At 43.1% G+C, this 17,038-nt stretch overlaps 1 protein-coding gene across 1 annotated transcript in view; it reads right to left on the bottom strand.

Annotated features, from left to right (window-relative positions):
• The window catches only part of LOC133611932 (uncharacterized), a 151,676-nt gene that overhangs the window by 42,693 nt on the left and 91,945 nt on the right, over positions 1-17,038 (bottom strand). The window contains exons 12-13 of the mRNA XM_072913688.1: positions 10,625-10,849; positions 1,332-1,673 (exon numbers count right to left, since the gene is read on the bottom strand). Coding sequence (XP_072769789.1) covers positions 1,332-1,673; positions 10,625-10,849 — 567 coding nt within the window. The remainder of the gene's footprint in view (positions 1-1,331; positions 1,674-10,624; positions 10,850-17,038) is intronic.

Genomic DNA, 17,038 nt, shown 5'->3' with positions numbered 1-17,038 from the left:
TACTCATAAATCTCTCGTAGGCTGCCTTATTCAAAGCACAGACATACTGTATCTTGATAACGAACACACGCTACAACAAAACACAAATCCATTCCATGTGGAGGTTTCCTAAAGAAAAGTGTTGATAGAAAAGTAACTACATCCAAATAAACATTGATGTTATTTTTTCCATGATGTCTGGCTTGTATATTCCCCACTAAACCTTGAAAATACACTCACATGCCATATTGAATGTTTGCCTTCATTTGACCATGTGATGTAAGGCAGTGTTTTTCAACCTTTTTTCAGCCAAAGCACATTTTTTGCGTTTAAAAAATGCCCGAGGCACACCACCAGCAGAAATCATTAAAAAACGAAACTCAGTTGACAATAAAAAGTCGTTGTCGCAATTGTTGGATATGACTTTAAACCATAACCAAGCATGCATCACTATAGCTCTTGTCTCAAAGTAGGTGTACTATCACCACCTGTCACATCACGCCGTGAGTTATTTGGAGTTTTTTGCTGTTTTCCTGTGTGTAGTGTTTTAGTTCTTGTCTTGCGCTCCTATTTTGGTGGCTTCGTTTCTTTTTTTGGTATTTTCCTGTAGCAGTTTTCATGTCTTCCTTTGAGCGATATTTCCCGCATCTACTTTGTTTTAGCAATCAAGAATATTTCAGTTGTTTTTATCCTTCTTTGTGGGGACATTGTTGATTGTCATGTCATGTTCGGCTGTACATTGTCTTTGCTCCACAGTAAGTCTTTGCTGTTGTCCAGCATTCTGTTTTCGTTTACTTTGCAGCCAGTTCAGTTTTAGTTTTGTTCTGCATAGCCTTCCCTAAGCTTCAATGCCTTTTCTTAGAGGCACTCACCTTTTGTTTATTTTTGGTTTAAGCATTAGACACCTTTTTTACCTGCACGCTGCCTCCCGCTGTTTCCGACATCTACAAAGCAATTAGCTACCTGCTGCCACCTACTGGTATGGAAGAGTATTACACGGTTACTCTGCTGAGCTCTAGACAGCACCGACACTCAACAACAACACATCATTTGCAGACTATATTTACTGGTTTGTAAAAAATATTTTTAACCCAAATAGGTGAAATTAGATAATCTCCCACGGCACACCAGACTGTATCTCACACAGTAGTTGAAAAACACTGTTGTAAGGGACACGGCCTGTAGGTCACATTGTTGCAACCCAGCAATTTCATTGTTGTTGATTAATGAAGCATTCTTATAATGCTTGTGTTAAAAAGCAAGTATATCTCCACCTCTTGAGAAAATGTTGGACCCTGGATGACCATCAGCTACAAACATTGTATTAGAGGATATGTGGATGTTGTGCTTACTTGGACTGTGATGAAGCCGTGAGGACTCAGGTGGTTTCTCTTCATGGTCTTCGGTCTTCACAGAGACAAGAGTCAGTGGAAACTTGGTGAGATCAGCCTCCTCCTGCCCGAGAAGACACTCTCGCTCCCCTTCTTCTTGAATGTAGGGGGACTGTAGATATTCCTCTTCTTCAATACCTTGGGGATGCTGTGTATCCTCCTTTTCCTCTTTAATATTAGGGGGCTGTGGATCATCTTCTTCTTTTACATGGGGGGGCTGTGGATAGTCGCACTCCAAAGTGAAGCTGCCCCTCTGCAGAGGAGGGAGACATGTTTCTTGATGTCCAATCAGCTGATGGATGTCTACAGGACACAAAACAAAACAAACATTTTAACTCATACATGCTACATGTCATATTGTATATGGAATATAAGGTTGCAGCTATTGCATATTTTAGTAAGTACGTATTCGACTAACAAATGTATTCGATTAATGGAGTAATTGGACAAACATATTTTCTTGATTAAAAAGCTATTATAAATACATAAGAGAAAACAAGGAATTACTCTTAATATTGAACCCTTTTAAAATGACTAAATGACAAATTCAAGTATGTTCATGAGTTTGCATTTATGAACCCTCAACTTAGAACAGCTTAATAGAAATTAGATAAATATTGGCTGCAAGATGGGGCAGCACGGTGGAAGAGGGGTTAGTGCGTCTGCCTCACAATACGAAGGTCCTGAGTAGTCGTGAGTTCAATCCCGGCCTCGGGATCTTTCTGTGTGGAGTTTGCATGTTCTCCCCGTGACTGCGTGGGTTCCCTCCGGGTACTCCGGCTTCCTCCCACCTCCAAAGACATGCACCTGGGGATAGGTTGATTGGCAACACTAAATTGGCCCTAGTGTGTGAATGTGAGTGTGAATGTTGTCTGTCTATCTGTGTTGGCCCTGCGATGAGGTGGCGACTTGTCCAGGGTGTACCCCGCCTTCCGCCCGATTGTAGCTGAGATAGGCTCCAGCGCCCCCCGCGACCCTGAAGGGAATACGCGGTAGAAAATGGATGGAATGTCCGCAAGATTTAGTTTTTGCAGCGTTCAAGCAAAAACGAAGACAATTACAGCATTAAAGCACATTAGACGTTACTTATTTATATTTTATCATCAACCAAAAGTGAGACACACACTTCTTGCATCTATCAGTTGTCTCCGAGAAATGATAAACCATTGATTCATGAAAAAAAAGTTTTCATTTGCCATCTCTTTAACTCACAGGTCTGTTGCGACATCCAACCCCCCCCCCCCCCCCCCCACCCCCCAGCCCCACCCACCTCAACCTCCTTATGCTCTCTCAGGGAGAGCATGTCCCAAATTCCAAGCTGCTGTTTTGAGGCATGTTAAAAAAAATAATGCACTTTGTGACTTCAATAATAAATATGGCAGTGCCATGTTGGCATTTTTTTTCCATAACTTGAGTTGATTTATTTTGGAAAACCTTGTTACATTGTTTAATGCATCCAGCGGGGCATCACAACAAAATTAGGCATAATAATGTGTTAATTCCACGACTGTATATATCGGTATCGGTTGATATCGGAATCGGTAATTAAGAGTTGGACAATATCGTAATATCGGCAAAAAAGACATTATCAGACATCTCTACTCATGACACATTATCTGTATGTAACATTGGCTGCATTTCAGATAGTTGTTTGTGTGCCATGTTGTTCCAGACCACAGCAAACATTACCTAGTTTGCCAAAGATTGTAATAAATCTATTAAAAGAAGACCGCCTGCCGTTTCCTTTAACTTGGACACACACATCTATACCTTTGGCCATTAAAAGCCAGTCATTTCCAGGAGTTATCTCACCTTCTGAGTAGACTCTGATTTACTAATGCTATCTAATGTGTAGAATAAATATTACATTTCAACATTTCTGTCAACGACGATTTGCTTCAGCCTGCGGCACATAGTCATTTTGATAGTAGGCTACTATAGCTAATATAGACATTTAAATCATGTGTTGCCTTCATTATAAGACTTATATACGGCTTTTAATTTTTTTGCGGCTCCAGACAGATTCGTTTTTTGTATTTTTGGTCCAATATGGCTCCTTCAAGGTTTTGGGTTGCCGACCCCTGCTTTAAATAAACAATGATTTGTCTCCTTTCCTGAAACTGTCCTGTTTGCATGAACAATATAAAAACAAAGCAGTGCATCATCCTCACAAGACAATAAACAAATCATCCTTCTAAAGACTTAAATATTCAAGCATTGTGTTAATAAATAAACATAAAGCTTGCAAACACGTGAGAGTAAGAATGAAACAAACCTGTACTGAGTAAGACAAGTTGATGTTTCTTGACAACAGCGTCCAGTAGTTGATGTTGTTTTGTTGAAAGTTCCTCCTCGTACTCTGCTATCATTCCTTCGCACATTTTCACACAATCACGACACTTTACACTCACATTTGATCTTTATAATAACCCCCGAGTCTCTTTGTTAGCAGCTAGCAAGCTAAGCTAACTAGCGCTAAGCTAGCACGTACGTAACGTATCCAAACACAAACTATCATGAACGATGTTTAACTCCATTAAACGACATAAGTGTACACATTCGAACAGATTAAGAACGCAGGACTCTAAAGACTACAATAACGTCTTCTTCATCAAACGCCATTTTGACTTACCCTCCACCTGTTTTATTCGCGCGCTATTGTCAGATCTCGCGAGAAAGCCCAAAACGCCCTCCGGCATTGCGCATGCGCTCTTCTTAAAGCGACAATACGACATATCTGGGGGACATCGCTACACATTTCATAACGGTTTTTTTGGTCGGCAAAACAGTTTTTAATTCACCTGCTTACTGACACACATTTAATTATATGATAGCGCTGGTCTTATGATCACTTTTATCCGTCACAGAGCGCCTCCACAGCTGAACTACACGAACTCCGCCACATGATGGCACCATTCTTTGAATAGCCGCTTTTGAAACATTCAGAAACTTATTTGGGTCTAAAAATAAAAAATAAATTAAAAAAAGGTTTTACTTCCAAACGCATAATAGTGAGACCAGTCCATAGTGGATCTAACATAATAGTGAGAGTCCAGTCCATAGTGGATCTAACATAATAGTGTAAGAGTCCAGTCCATAGTGGATCTAACATAATAGTGTGAGAGTCCAGTCCATAGTGGATCTAACATAATAGTGAGAGAGTCCAGTCCATAGTGGATCTAACATAATAGTGTGAGTCCAGTCCATAGTGGATCTGACATAATAGTGAGAGTCCAGTCCATAGTAGATCTAACATAATAGTGAGAGTCCAGTCCATAGTGGATCTAACATAATTGTGTGAGAGTCCAGTCCATAGTGGATCTAACATAATAGTGAGAGTCCAGTCCATAGTGGATCTAACATAATAGTGTAAGAGTCCAGTCCATAGTGGATCTAACATAATAGTGTGAGAGTCCAGTCCATAGTGGATCTAACATAATAGTGAGAGAGTCCAGTCCATAGTGGATCTAACATAATAGTGTGAGTCCAGTCCATAGTGGATCTGACATAATAGTGAGAGTCCAGTCCATAGTGGATCTAACATAATAGTGAGAGTCCAGTCCATAGTGGATCTAACATAATTGTGTGAGAGTCCAGTCCATAGTGGATCTAACATAATAGTGAGAGACCAGTCCATAGTGGATCCAACATAACAGTGAGAGACCAGTCAATAGTGGATCTAACATAATAATGTGAAAGTCCAGTCCATAGTGGATCTAACATAATAGTGTGAGTCCAGTCCATAGTGGATCTAACATAATAGTGACAGTCCAGTCCATCAATCAATCAATCAATCAATCAATCGTTTATTTATATAGCCCTAAATCACAAGTGTCTCAAAGGGCTGCACAAGCCACAACGACATCCTCGGTACAAAGCCCACATAAGGGCAAGGAAAAACTCACCCCAGTGGGACGTCGATGTGAATGACTATGAGAAACCTTGGAGAGGACCGCATATGTGGGTAACCCCCCCCCTCTAGGGGAGACCGAAAGCAATGGATGTCGAGTGGGTCTGACATAATATTGTGAGAGTCCAGTCCATAGTGGATCTAACATAATAGTGAGAGTCCAGTCCATAGTGGATCCAACATAATAGTAAGAGTCCAGTCCATAGTGGGGCCAGCAGGACACCATCCCGAGCGGAGACGGGTCAGCAGCACAGAGATGTTCCCAGCCAATGCACAGGCGAGCGGTCCACCCCGGGTCCCGACTCTGGACAGCCAGCACTTCATCCATGGCCACCGGACCGGCTTCAGGAAAGGCGAGAGGCGGCGGCGTCTCTGTTTACGTGAGTAACCGCTGGTGCTCGGACGTACAGGTGGTTGAAAGACACTGCTCGGACAACATTGAGTTTTTGATGGTGAAATGCAGACCTTTTTATCTGCCAAGGGAGTTCAGTGCAGTGTTTATACCACTACAGCGCTAAAGCTGCTGCATGACGTCATCAGTAAACAAGAGACCGCACACACCGATGCTACGTTCACGGTAGCTGGGGATTTTAACCACCGCAACCTAAAGAGCGTCCTCCCGAAATACCATCAATATGTGAACTTTCCTACGAGGGGAAAAAAACATTCTGGACCAAGTATACTGCAACGTGAGGGGAGCCTACAAGGCTGTACCCAGACCACACTTTGGACTATCTGATCACATCTCAGCTTTTCTATATCCAGCGTACAGACAGCGCCTCAAGCAAGCCCCCCCCCCCAGTGAGAAAAACTGTTAAAGTGTGGAATGAAGACACTGAACTAGTGCTTCAGGACTTCTTTGGGAGTACAGACTGGGACATGTTCAAAACTGCTGCTCAGAAGGATGACGGTACTGTGGACATAGAGGAATATGCTTCCATGTGTGGAAAACATTGTTCCCACAAAACAATACAAGATATACCCAAACCAAAAACCCTGGATTAACTGTGATGTTCGGTCCAAGCTACATGCCCGCTCCACTGCATTTGTCTCAGGCAACGCTGAGGACTACAAGAAGGCCAGATATGACCTGCGTAAATCCATCAGCGAGGCCAAGGGACAATATAGACAAAAGCTGGAGGGATTCTACTCCACCACAGATTCCCGGCGCACGTGGCAAGGCCTGAAACACAACACAGACTACAAGCAGGGGAGCAGGCGGGTCACAAACAGCCAACGCTCACTGCCAGATGAGTTGAATGAGTTCTACGCCCGCTTCGAGGTCCTCAACACCAACCAACAGAGAGGGGTTCTGAGCACGGAGTGCACGTAGGACCCACCACTCACTGTGACAACAACAGAGGTACGTAGAGTTCTGAGGAGAACAAACCCACAGCCCAGACAACATCCCTGGCCAGGCCCTCAGGGTGTGTTCATCAGAGCTGGCTGATGTACTTTCTGACATATACAACTTGTCAGCTGTTGTACCCACCTGCTTCAAGACCACCAGCACCATCGTGCCCCTGCCAAAGAAAAACAGTGTGACCTGTCTGAATGACTAGTCACTATTATGACTGTTGCACTCACCCCAATAGTGATGAAGTGCTTCGAGAGGATAGTCATGTCACACATCAAAAAGACCATCCCAGACACACTGGACCCTCTACAGTTTGCCTACCGGCAGAACCGGTCCACTGAGGATGCAGTCAACACAGTCATCCACACCACCCTCACCCACTTAGAGGGCAAGGACATCTATGCCAGGCTATAATTCATTGACTACAGCTCTGCTTTTAACACGGTCATCCCACAAAAACTCACTGCTAAACTCCTCACTGTTGGTCTGACACCAACTCTCTGTGACTGGGTCCTGAACTTTCTCACAAACCGGCCCCAGTCAGTCAGAATCGGCAACCAGACATCAGGCACAAAGGTTCTAAGCATAGGGACCCCCCAAGGCTGCGTGCTGAGCCCCCTATTGTACACCCTCTTCACACACGACTGTGTGGCCTCCCAGAACAACACCAGTATCATCAAGTTTGCAGATGATACTAGGGTCGTCGGACTGATCACCGGGGGAGCTGAGGCAGCGTACAGAAGGGAGGTAGCGGAACTGGTGGCCTGGTGTCAGGATAATAATATCTCCTTAACACAGACAAGACCAAGGAGATGATTATTGACCCCCGGAGAAGGAGTGCACAGTGTACACCTCTGTACATAGGGGGGACAAAGGTGGACAGGGTGAAAACCTTTAAATTCCTCGGGACCCACATCAGCGAGGACCTCACCTGGAATCACAACACCCAACAAACAATAAAGAAAGCCCAGCAGCGACTGTACTTCCTAAGTATAGAGAAGTGAATTATATTTATATAGCGCTTTTACTCTAGTGACTCAAAGCGCTATACATTGTGAAACCCAATATCTAAGTTACATTTAAACCAGTGTGGGTGGCACTGGGAGCAGGTGCAGTGACTAGGATGGCGGCAGCGGGGATCGAACCTGCAACCCTCAAGTTGCTGGCACGGCCGCTCTACCAACCGAGCTATACCGCCTCTAAGGAGGCTGAGAAAATTTGGCATGCCACCCAAAATTCTCAGCAACTTCTACAGAAGTACGGTTGAGAGTGTCCTTACCAGCTCAATCACGGTCTGGTATGGAAACTGCACTGCTAAGGACAGGAAGGCACTCCAGCGAGTGATTAAAACTGCTCAGTACATATCAGGAGCAGCCTTCCCCTCACTACAGGACATGTACTCTCCCAGGGCCACCAGGAGAGCACACAACATCATAAAGGACAGTACACAGCCCCAGCACAGTCTCTTCAGCCTCCTACCATCAGGCAGACGATACAGGAGCCTGAAATCCAGGACTACGAGACTGACAAACAGTTTCTACCCACAGGCTATCAGGCTTGTGAATGCTAACTTGTGAATGCTAGCCCCCCCCCCCCCCGTTTTACTTTTGTCTTTTTGAACAAAAGACAGCTACCATGACCACCCCCGAACTGTGAACCATCACTGTAGACACTTTTCACCTTTGATCACTAGATACACTTTAACTGCTGCTGTGACGCAAGGTCACCTCCATATTTATACTGTTGACTGTCAATCAGAATGTGTAATAATGTTATGTTACTTACTGTGTCTTGTATATACATTTTTATTTTTATTTTTTATTTTAGCTAAGTACCGTGTGACTTGTTGAAGGGTGGACTAGCAAAGTAAGATTTTCATTATACGGCAAACTGTCTGTTTAACTGTGCATATGACAATAAACAATCTTGAATCTTGAAGTGTTCCAACATGCTCTGACGAAAGATTGTACGCCTCCTCTTTTATTTGGACTTTCCCTGATTACATGGCAACAGCTGTTTCTAAGGGAGGGGGGTTGTAAACAGCCGTCGCCTTTGGTTACAGAACAGTTCAAAGAAAAGGTCGCCTGGAGAGGAGTCTGGTCCTGCTTCCTCACCGCTTTGTAGTTTTCGACTCAAGTCTTTTAGCTACTATTATTTTCACATCTTTACTCTTTTTTTTCCCCATTTCATTCATCTCTTCTCTCACGATCTGCCAATAAAAGCTTCAATCAATCAAAAACATTTCTAGATTTGAAATGAATCCTCTGATTACTGCTGCTGTTTGACATCGGTATTAGTTTATTTTGAACATGCATGTAGTGTAGCTACAGTGTATAAGTCACATATTCACAATTTCTCATTACAATATGTCCAAAAAAGGAGTAGGAAGTACTACTAATAATAATACATGTACTTGACTGGAAGTAAAATACAAAACAAAGAAAATGTAATCTATAAATTGTGGAAGCATATTGACATGTTTGTGTCACACATGATATAAGTGGTGATGTTAAAACGTCAGAGTTATGACAGCTTATTTCAAATCCTGCAGCTTCATTTGCTGTTCTCACCAGCACACTGTTTCTTACTCCGGTTCTTTCTCTCCTGTGTGTGTTCTCAAGTGTCTTACAAGCGATTGTCGTTCAGTAAAACCTTTGTTGCACCTTGAACAGGAATACGGTTTTCTTCCAGAGTGTATTCTCATGTGTTTTTTCAAATGGGGATGTTCTACAAAACCTCTACCACACACTGAACAGATAAAGGGTTTTTCACCAGTATGCGTTCTTGTGTGTATTACCAAGTCTTCCTTTCGGATGTATCTTTTATTGCAAATTGAGCACATGAATGGTTTATCTCCAGTGTGTATTCTCATGTGTACCAGAAGGTTTGATTGACTAGTGAAGCTTTTGTTGCACCCTGAACAGGTATAAGGTTTTTCACCAGTGTGTATTCTTGTGTGTATTTTCAAATTTTCCTTCTGACAGAATCTTTTGCCGCAAACGGAGCAAACGAAAGGTTTTTCTCCAGTGTGTGTTCTCATGTGTCTTTGAATATCTTTATTTTCTGGAAAACCGTTAAGGCAAATTGAACAGAAAAAGCGTTTTGTGTGTATTCTCGTGTGCTTTTTCAGAAGACCACCATATTGGAACGTTTTGTCACAGTAAGAGCACTTGAATGGTTTTTCTCCATTGTGTATTCTCATGTGCAGTGCAAGGTCGGCTTGTTCAGAGAAGCTTCTGCTGCATTTTAAACAGGCGAAAGGATTTTCAGAAGAGTGTATTTTCGTGTGTCTTTTCAATTTTTGCTTGTCAGAAAATCTTTTATCGCAAACTGAGCAAGTGAATGGTTTTTCTCCCGTGTGTCTTCTCATGTGTTGTACGAGCGTTGACCGTTCCGAAAAGCTTTTTTTGCAGTGTGAACAGGAAAACGGTTTTTCTCCAGTGTGTGTTCTCATGTGTCTTCTCAAATCACATTTTGCCGTAAAACCTTTACCACAGATTGAACAGGGGAAATCTTTTTCCTCGCTGTGTGTGCTCATGTGTCTTTTAAAATCACGTTTTGTTGTAAAACCTTTACTACAGATTGAACAGGGAAAATCTTTTTCCTCCCTGTGTGTTCTCATGTGTCTTTTCAAATTATCTTTTTGTGTAAAACCTTTACTACAGATTGAACAGGAAAAATCTTTTTCCCCACTGTGTATTTTCATGTGTTTTTTCAGATAAGCATTACGTGTAAAACTTTTACCACAGACTGAACAGGGAAAATCTTTTTCCTCACTGTGTGTTCTCATGTGTCTTTTTAAATGATCTTTTCGTGTAAAACCTTTACTACAAATTGAACAGGAAAAATCTTTTTCCCCACTGTGTATTTTCATGTGTCTTTTCATTTTATGTTGGCGATTAAAAGTTTTGTCACAGTGAGAGCATTGAAAGTGTGTGTGGTCAGTGTCACATGTCTTAATATCACCTTTAGAATCTTTATCATCACCTTTGAACTCGTCTTCACTCTTCACAGTGACACCAGTCAATGGCATCTTGGGGACATCAACTTTCTCCAGTTCTTCAATATGCTTTTCCTCTTGACTGATGCTATGTTCCTCCTCTTCTTCTTTAACGTGCGGGTCTTGAGGCTCCACCTCTTCCTCTTTGATGTGGGGGGACTGTGGCTCCTCCTGTTTCATCCTGGAGGTCCACTCCTGCTGCTCAGGGAGATCTGCAGGGCACAAAAAGACAAACACAAGCTTTAGAAAAGTTGTCCGGCACCAGAAAATGTTCTGATAAACAAAAAAATAAATAAATAAACAGCAGTTAAACCCGACATACTAACAAAAAAAGCTGCTCGTACACCTGAAGGACAAAAAATGGAAATGTAATTGATGAAATCCTGTGCAAATCGTGTAAAAAATGAAAAGTGGGAGAAACAGACTCTTGCCCTCAGGATGCAGGTACGCCCCTAGTAATAGGAAGGCCAAAAACAACAGATACATAAGATTCTTTGATCCCTCAGCTGTTGACTTTACAAATGAGCTTCTTAAACAAGCTTAGCTGCTATGCAGTCACTTTAGTGGGAAGCGACGTGTGATGATTAGTTTTTATTGTATTACAAATGTTTGTAGTTTTTAGCTCAATGCCTTCATGATGGTTTGTATGTTGTATGTATTTTATGTACCGTATTTGTACCTTGTTTTTACTGTCGTACCTTGTTTTTAATGACTACTGCTGCAAACCAACTATCTGAAATGCAGCCAATGTTACATACAAATAGTGTGAGAGTCCAGTCTATAGTGGATCTAACATAATAGTGAGAGTCCAGTCCATAGTGGATCTAACATAATAGTGAGAGTCCAGTCCATAGTGGATCTAACATAATAGTGAGAGTCCAGTCCATAGTGGATCTAACATAATAGTGAGAGTCCAGTCCATAGTGGATCTAACATAATAGTGAGAGTCCAGTCCATAGTGGATCAAACATAATATGTGCAAGAAGTCGTCTCCCCAGTCTCTCTGTCGGGGGAACAACCTGTCAACTTTTGAAACTCAAAAAGCCTAGTAGCCAGGGTCCAGGGCCCGGTAGGTCCAGGACAAAGTCCTGGTGGGGGGTTCAGACGCAAAATGAATTTCAGCATTCAGACAGGTTAGATTGTGGCTAAAACCTTCACATTTGTCATAACCAGAGGCCACTTTTGACACAGAAAAAAACTGCAAAAATCATAAAGAGAACAAACAATGTTTTATTCTATTAGCTAACTTCCTTTATCTGAATAGTCATTTGTGATTTATTGCATTAAATAACAAATATCTTGCAGTCATGTTGTTTAGGTTTCAAAATGATTCTGCTACGACGAGACCCAGCTAACCACAAAACAACAACAACAAGGCGGCGGGGCAAGAGAGCGGGGCTACATGCTAGGCTAAAGGCTAGAGCTACACGACCACCATTACCTAGCCTGCTGCTAGCTAACGTGCGCTCGCTCGACAACAAGCTGGATGAGCTGAGAACCAGGATTACATCCCAGCGTGAACTGAGAGAATGCTGTGCTTTTATTTTCACGGAAACCTGGCTTTCGGACAACATCCCAGACTCTGCTATCCAGCTAGCAACGCACTCAGTCTACCGTGGAGACCGGACAAAGGCTTCAGGAAAGGCGAGAGGCGGCGGCGTCTGTGTTTACGTGAGTAACCGCTGGTGCTCGGACGTACAGGTGGTTGAAAGACACTGCTCGGACAACATTGAGTTTTTGATGGTGAAATGCAGACCTTTTTATCTACCAAAGGAGTTCAGTGCAGTGTTTATACCACTACAGCGCTAAAGCTGCTGCATGACGTCATCAGTAAACAAGAGACCGCACACCCAGATGCTGCGTTCACGGTAGCTGGGGATTTTAACCACCGCAACCTAAAGAGCGTCCTCCCGAAATACCATCAATATGTGAACTTTCCTACGAGGGGAAAAAAAACATTCTGGACCAAGTATACTGCAACATGAGGGGAGCCTACAAGGCTGTACCCAGACCACACTTTGGACTATCTGATCACATCTCAGCTTTTCTATATCCAGCGTACAGACAGCGCCTCAAGCAAGCCCCCCCAGTGAGAAAAACTGTTAAAGTGTGGAATGAAGACACTGAACTAGTGCTTCAGGACTTCTTTGGGAGTACATACTGGGACATGTTCAAAACTGCTGCTCAGAGGGATGACGGTACTGTGGACATAGAAGAATATGCTTCCATGTGTGGAAAACATTGTTCCCACAAAACAATACAAGATATACCCAAACCAAAAACCCTGGATTAACTGTGATGTTCGGTCCAAGCTACATGCCCGCTCCACTGCATTTGTCTCAGGCAACGCTGAAGACTACAAGAAGGCCAGATATGACCTGCGTAAATCCATCAGCGAGGCCAAGGGACAATATAGACAAAAGCTGGAGGGATTCTACTCCACCACAGATTCCTGGCGCACGTGGCAAGGCCTGAAACACAACACAGACTACAAGCAGGGGAGAGCAGGGGGGTCACAAACAGCCAACGCTCACTGCCAGATGAGCTGAATGAGTTCTACGCCCGCTTCGAGGTCCTCAACACCAACCAACAGAGAGGGGTTCTGAGCACGGAGCGCACGTAGGACCCACCACTTACTGTGACAACAACAGAGGTACGTAGAGTTCTGAGGAGAACAAACCCACGGAAGATAGCCGGCCCAGACAACATCCCTGGCCAGGCCCTCAAGGTGTGTTCATCAGAGCTGGCTGACGTACTTTCTGACATATACAACTTGTCAGCTGTTGTACCCACCTGCTTCAAGACCACCACCACCATCGTGCCCCTGCCAAAGAAAAACACTGTGACCTGTCTGAATGACTATTGCCCTGTTGCACTCACCCCAATAGTGATGAAGTGCTTCGAGAGGATAGTCATGTCACACATCAAAAAGACCATCTCAGACACACTGGACCCTCTACAGTTTGTCTACCGGCAGAACCGGTCCACTGGGGATGCAGTCAACACAGTCATCCACACCACCCTCACCCACTTAGAGGGGGAGGACATCTATGCCAGGCTATTATTCATTGACTACAGCTCTGCTTTTAACACGGTCATCCCACAAAAACTCACTGCTAAACTCCTCACTGTTGGTCTGACACCAACTCTCTGTGACTGGGTCCTGAACTTTCTCACAAACCAGCCCCAGTCAGTCAGAATCGGCAACCAGACATCAGGCACAAAGGTTCTAAGCATAGGGACCCCCCAAGGCTGCGTGCTGAGCCCCCTATTGTACACCCTCTTCACACACGACTGTGTGGCCTCCCAGAACAACACCAGTATCATCAAGTTTACAGATGATACTACGGTCGTCGGACTGATCAGCGGGGGAGCTGAGGCAGCGTACAGAAGGGAGGTAGCGGAACTGGTGGCCTGGTGTCAGGATAATAATATCTTCTTGAACACAGACAAGACCAAGGAGATGATTATTGACCCCCGAAGAAGGAGTGCACAGTGTACACCTCTGTACATAGGGGGGACAAAGGTGGACAGGGTGAAAACCTTTAAATTCCTCGGGACCCTCATCAGCGAGGACCTCACCTGGGATCACAACACCCAACAAACAATAAAGAAAGCCCAGCAGCGACTGTACTTCCTAAGTGAAGAGAAGTGAATTATATGTATATAGCGCTTTTACTCTAGTGACTCAAAGCGCTTTACATTGTGAAACCCAATATCTAAGTTACATTTAAACCAGTGTGGGTGGCACTGGGAGCAGGTGGGTAGAGTGTCTTGCCCAAGGACACAATGGCAGTGACTAGGATGGCGGCAGCGGGGATCGAACCTGCAACCCTCAAGTTGCTGGCACGGCCGCTCTACCAACCGAGCTATACCGCCTCTAAGGAGGCTGAGAAAATTTGGCATGCCACCCAAAATTCTCAGCAACTTCTACAGAAGTACGGTTGAGAGTGTCCTTACCAGCTCAATCACGGTCTGGTATGGAAACTGCACTGCTAAGGACAGGAAGGCACTCCAGCGAGTGATTAAAACTGCTCAGTACATATCAGGAGCAGCCTTCCCCTCACTACAGGACATGTACTCTACCAAGGCCACCAGGAGAGCACACAACATCATAAAGGACAGTACACAGCCCCAGCACAGTCTCTTCAGCCTCCTACCATCAGGCAGACGATACAGGAGCCTGAAATCCAGGACTACGAGACTGACAAACAGTTTCTACCCACAGGCCATCAGGCTTGTGAATGCTAACTTGTGAATGCTAGCCCCCCCGTTTTACTTTTGTCTTTTTGAACAAAAGACAGCTACCATGACCACCCCCGAACTGTGAATCATCACTGTAGACACTTTTCACCTTTGATCACCAAAGACACTTTAACTGCTGCTGTGACGCAAGGTCACCTCCATATTTATACTGTTGGTTGTCAATCAGAATGTGTAATAATATTATGTTACTTACTGTCTCTTGTATATACATTTTTATTTTTATTTTAGCTAAGTACCGTTTCACTTGTTGAAGGGTGGACTAGCAAAGTAAGATTTTCATTATACGGCAAACTGTCTGTTTAACTGTGCATATGACAATAAACAATCTTGAATCTTGAAGTGTTCCAACATGCTCTGACGAAAGATTGTACGCCTCCTCTTTTATTTGGACTTTCCCTGATTACATGGCAACAGCTGTTTCTAAGGGAGGGGGGTTGTAAACAGCCGTCGCCTTTGGTTACAGAACAGTTCAAAGAAAAGGTCGCCTGGAGAGGAGTCTGGTCCTGCTTCCTCACCGCTTTGTAGTTTTCGACTCAAATCTTTTAGCTACTATTATTTTCACATTTTTACTCTTTTTTCCCCCCATTTCATTCATCTCTTCTCTCACGATCTGCCAATAAAAGCTTCAATCAATCAAAAACATTTCTAGATTTGAAATGAATCCTCTGATTACTGCTGCTGTTTGACATCGGTATTAGTTTATTTTGAACATGCATGTAGTGTAGCTACAGTGTATACGTCACATATTCACAATTTCTCATTACAATATGTCCAAAAAAGGAGTAGGAAGTACTACTAATAATAATACATGTACTTGACTGGAAGTAAAATACAAAACAAAGAAAATGTAATCTATAAATTGTGGAAGCATATTGACATGTTTGTGTCACACATGATATAAGTGGTGATGTTGTTAGAACGTCAGAGTTATGACAGCTTATTTCAAATCCTGCAGCTTCATTTGCTGTTCTCACCAGCACACTGTTTCTTACTCCGGTTCTTTCTCTCCTGTGTGTGTTCTCAAGTGTCTTACAAGCGATTGTCGTTCAGTAAAACCTTTGTTGCACCTTGAACAGGAATACGGTTTTCTTCCAGAGTGTATTCTCATGTGTTTTTTCAAATGGGGATGTTCTACAAAACCTCTACCACACACTGAACAGATAAAGGGTTTTTCACCAGTATGCGTTCTTGTGTGTATTACCAAGTCTTCCTTTCGGATGTATCTTTTATTGCATATTGAGCACATGAATGGTTTATCTCCAGTGTGTATTCTCATGTGTACCAGAAGGTTTGATTGACTAGTGAAGCTTTTGTTGCACCCTGAACAGGTATAAGGTTTTTCACCAGTGTGTATTCTTGTGTGTATTTTCAAATTTTCCTTCTGACAGAATCTTTTGCCGCAAACGGAGCAAACGAAAGGTTTTTCTCCAGTGTGTGTTCTCATGTGTCTTTGAATATCTTTATTTTCTGGAAAACCGTTAAGGCAAATTGAACAGAAAAAGCGTTTTGTGTGTATTCTCGTGTGCTTTTTCAGAAGACCAACATATTGGAACGTTTTGTCACAGTAAGAGCACTTGAATGGTTTTTCTCCATTGTGTATTCTCATGTGCAGTGCAAGGTCGGCTTGTTCAGAAAAGCTTCTGCTGCATTTTAAACAGGCGAAAGGATTTTCAGAAGAGTGTATTTTCGTGTGTCTTTTCAATTTTTGCTTGTCAGAAAATCTTTTATCGCAAACTGAGCAAGTGAATGGTTTTTCTCCCGTGTGTCTTCTCATGTGTTGTACGAGCGTTGACCGTTCCGAAAAGCTTTTTTTGCAGTGTGAACAGGAAAACGGTTTTTCTCCAGTGTGTGTTCTCATGTGTCTTCTCAAATCACATTTTGCCGTAAAACCTTTACCACAGATTGAACAGGGGAAATCTTTTTCCTCGCTGTGCGTGCTCATGTGTCTTTTAAAATCACGTTTTGTTGTAAAACCTTTACTACAGATTGAACAGGGAAAATCTTTTTCCTCCCTGTGTGTTCTCATGTGTCTTTTCAAATTATCTTTTTGTGTAAAACCTTTACTACAGATTGAACAGGAAAAATCTTTTTCCCCACTGTGTATTTTCATGTGTTTTTTCAGATAAGCATTACGT

The sequence above is a fragment of the Nerophis lumbriciformis genome, linkage group LG08 (assembly GCF_033978685.3).
Source record: "Nerophis lumbriciformis linkage group LG08, RoL_Nlum_v2.1, whole genome shotgun sequence".
NCBI classification, from domain to species: domain Eukaryota; kingdom Metazoa; phylum Chordata; class Actinopteri; order Syngnathiformes; family Syngnathidae; genus Nerophis; species Nerophis lumbriciformis.
This window is presented reverse-complemented; position numbering and strand designations above follow the sequence as displayed.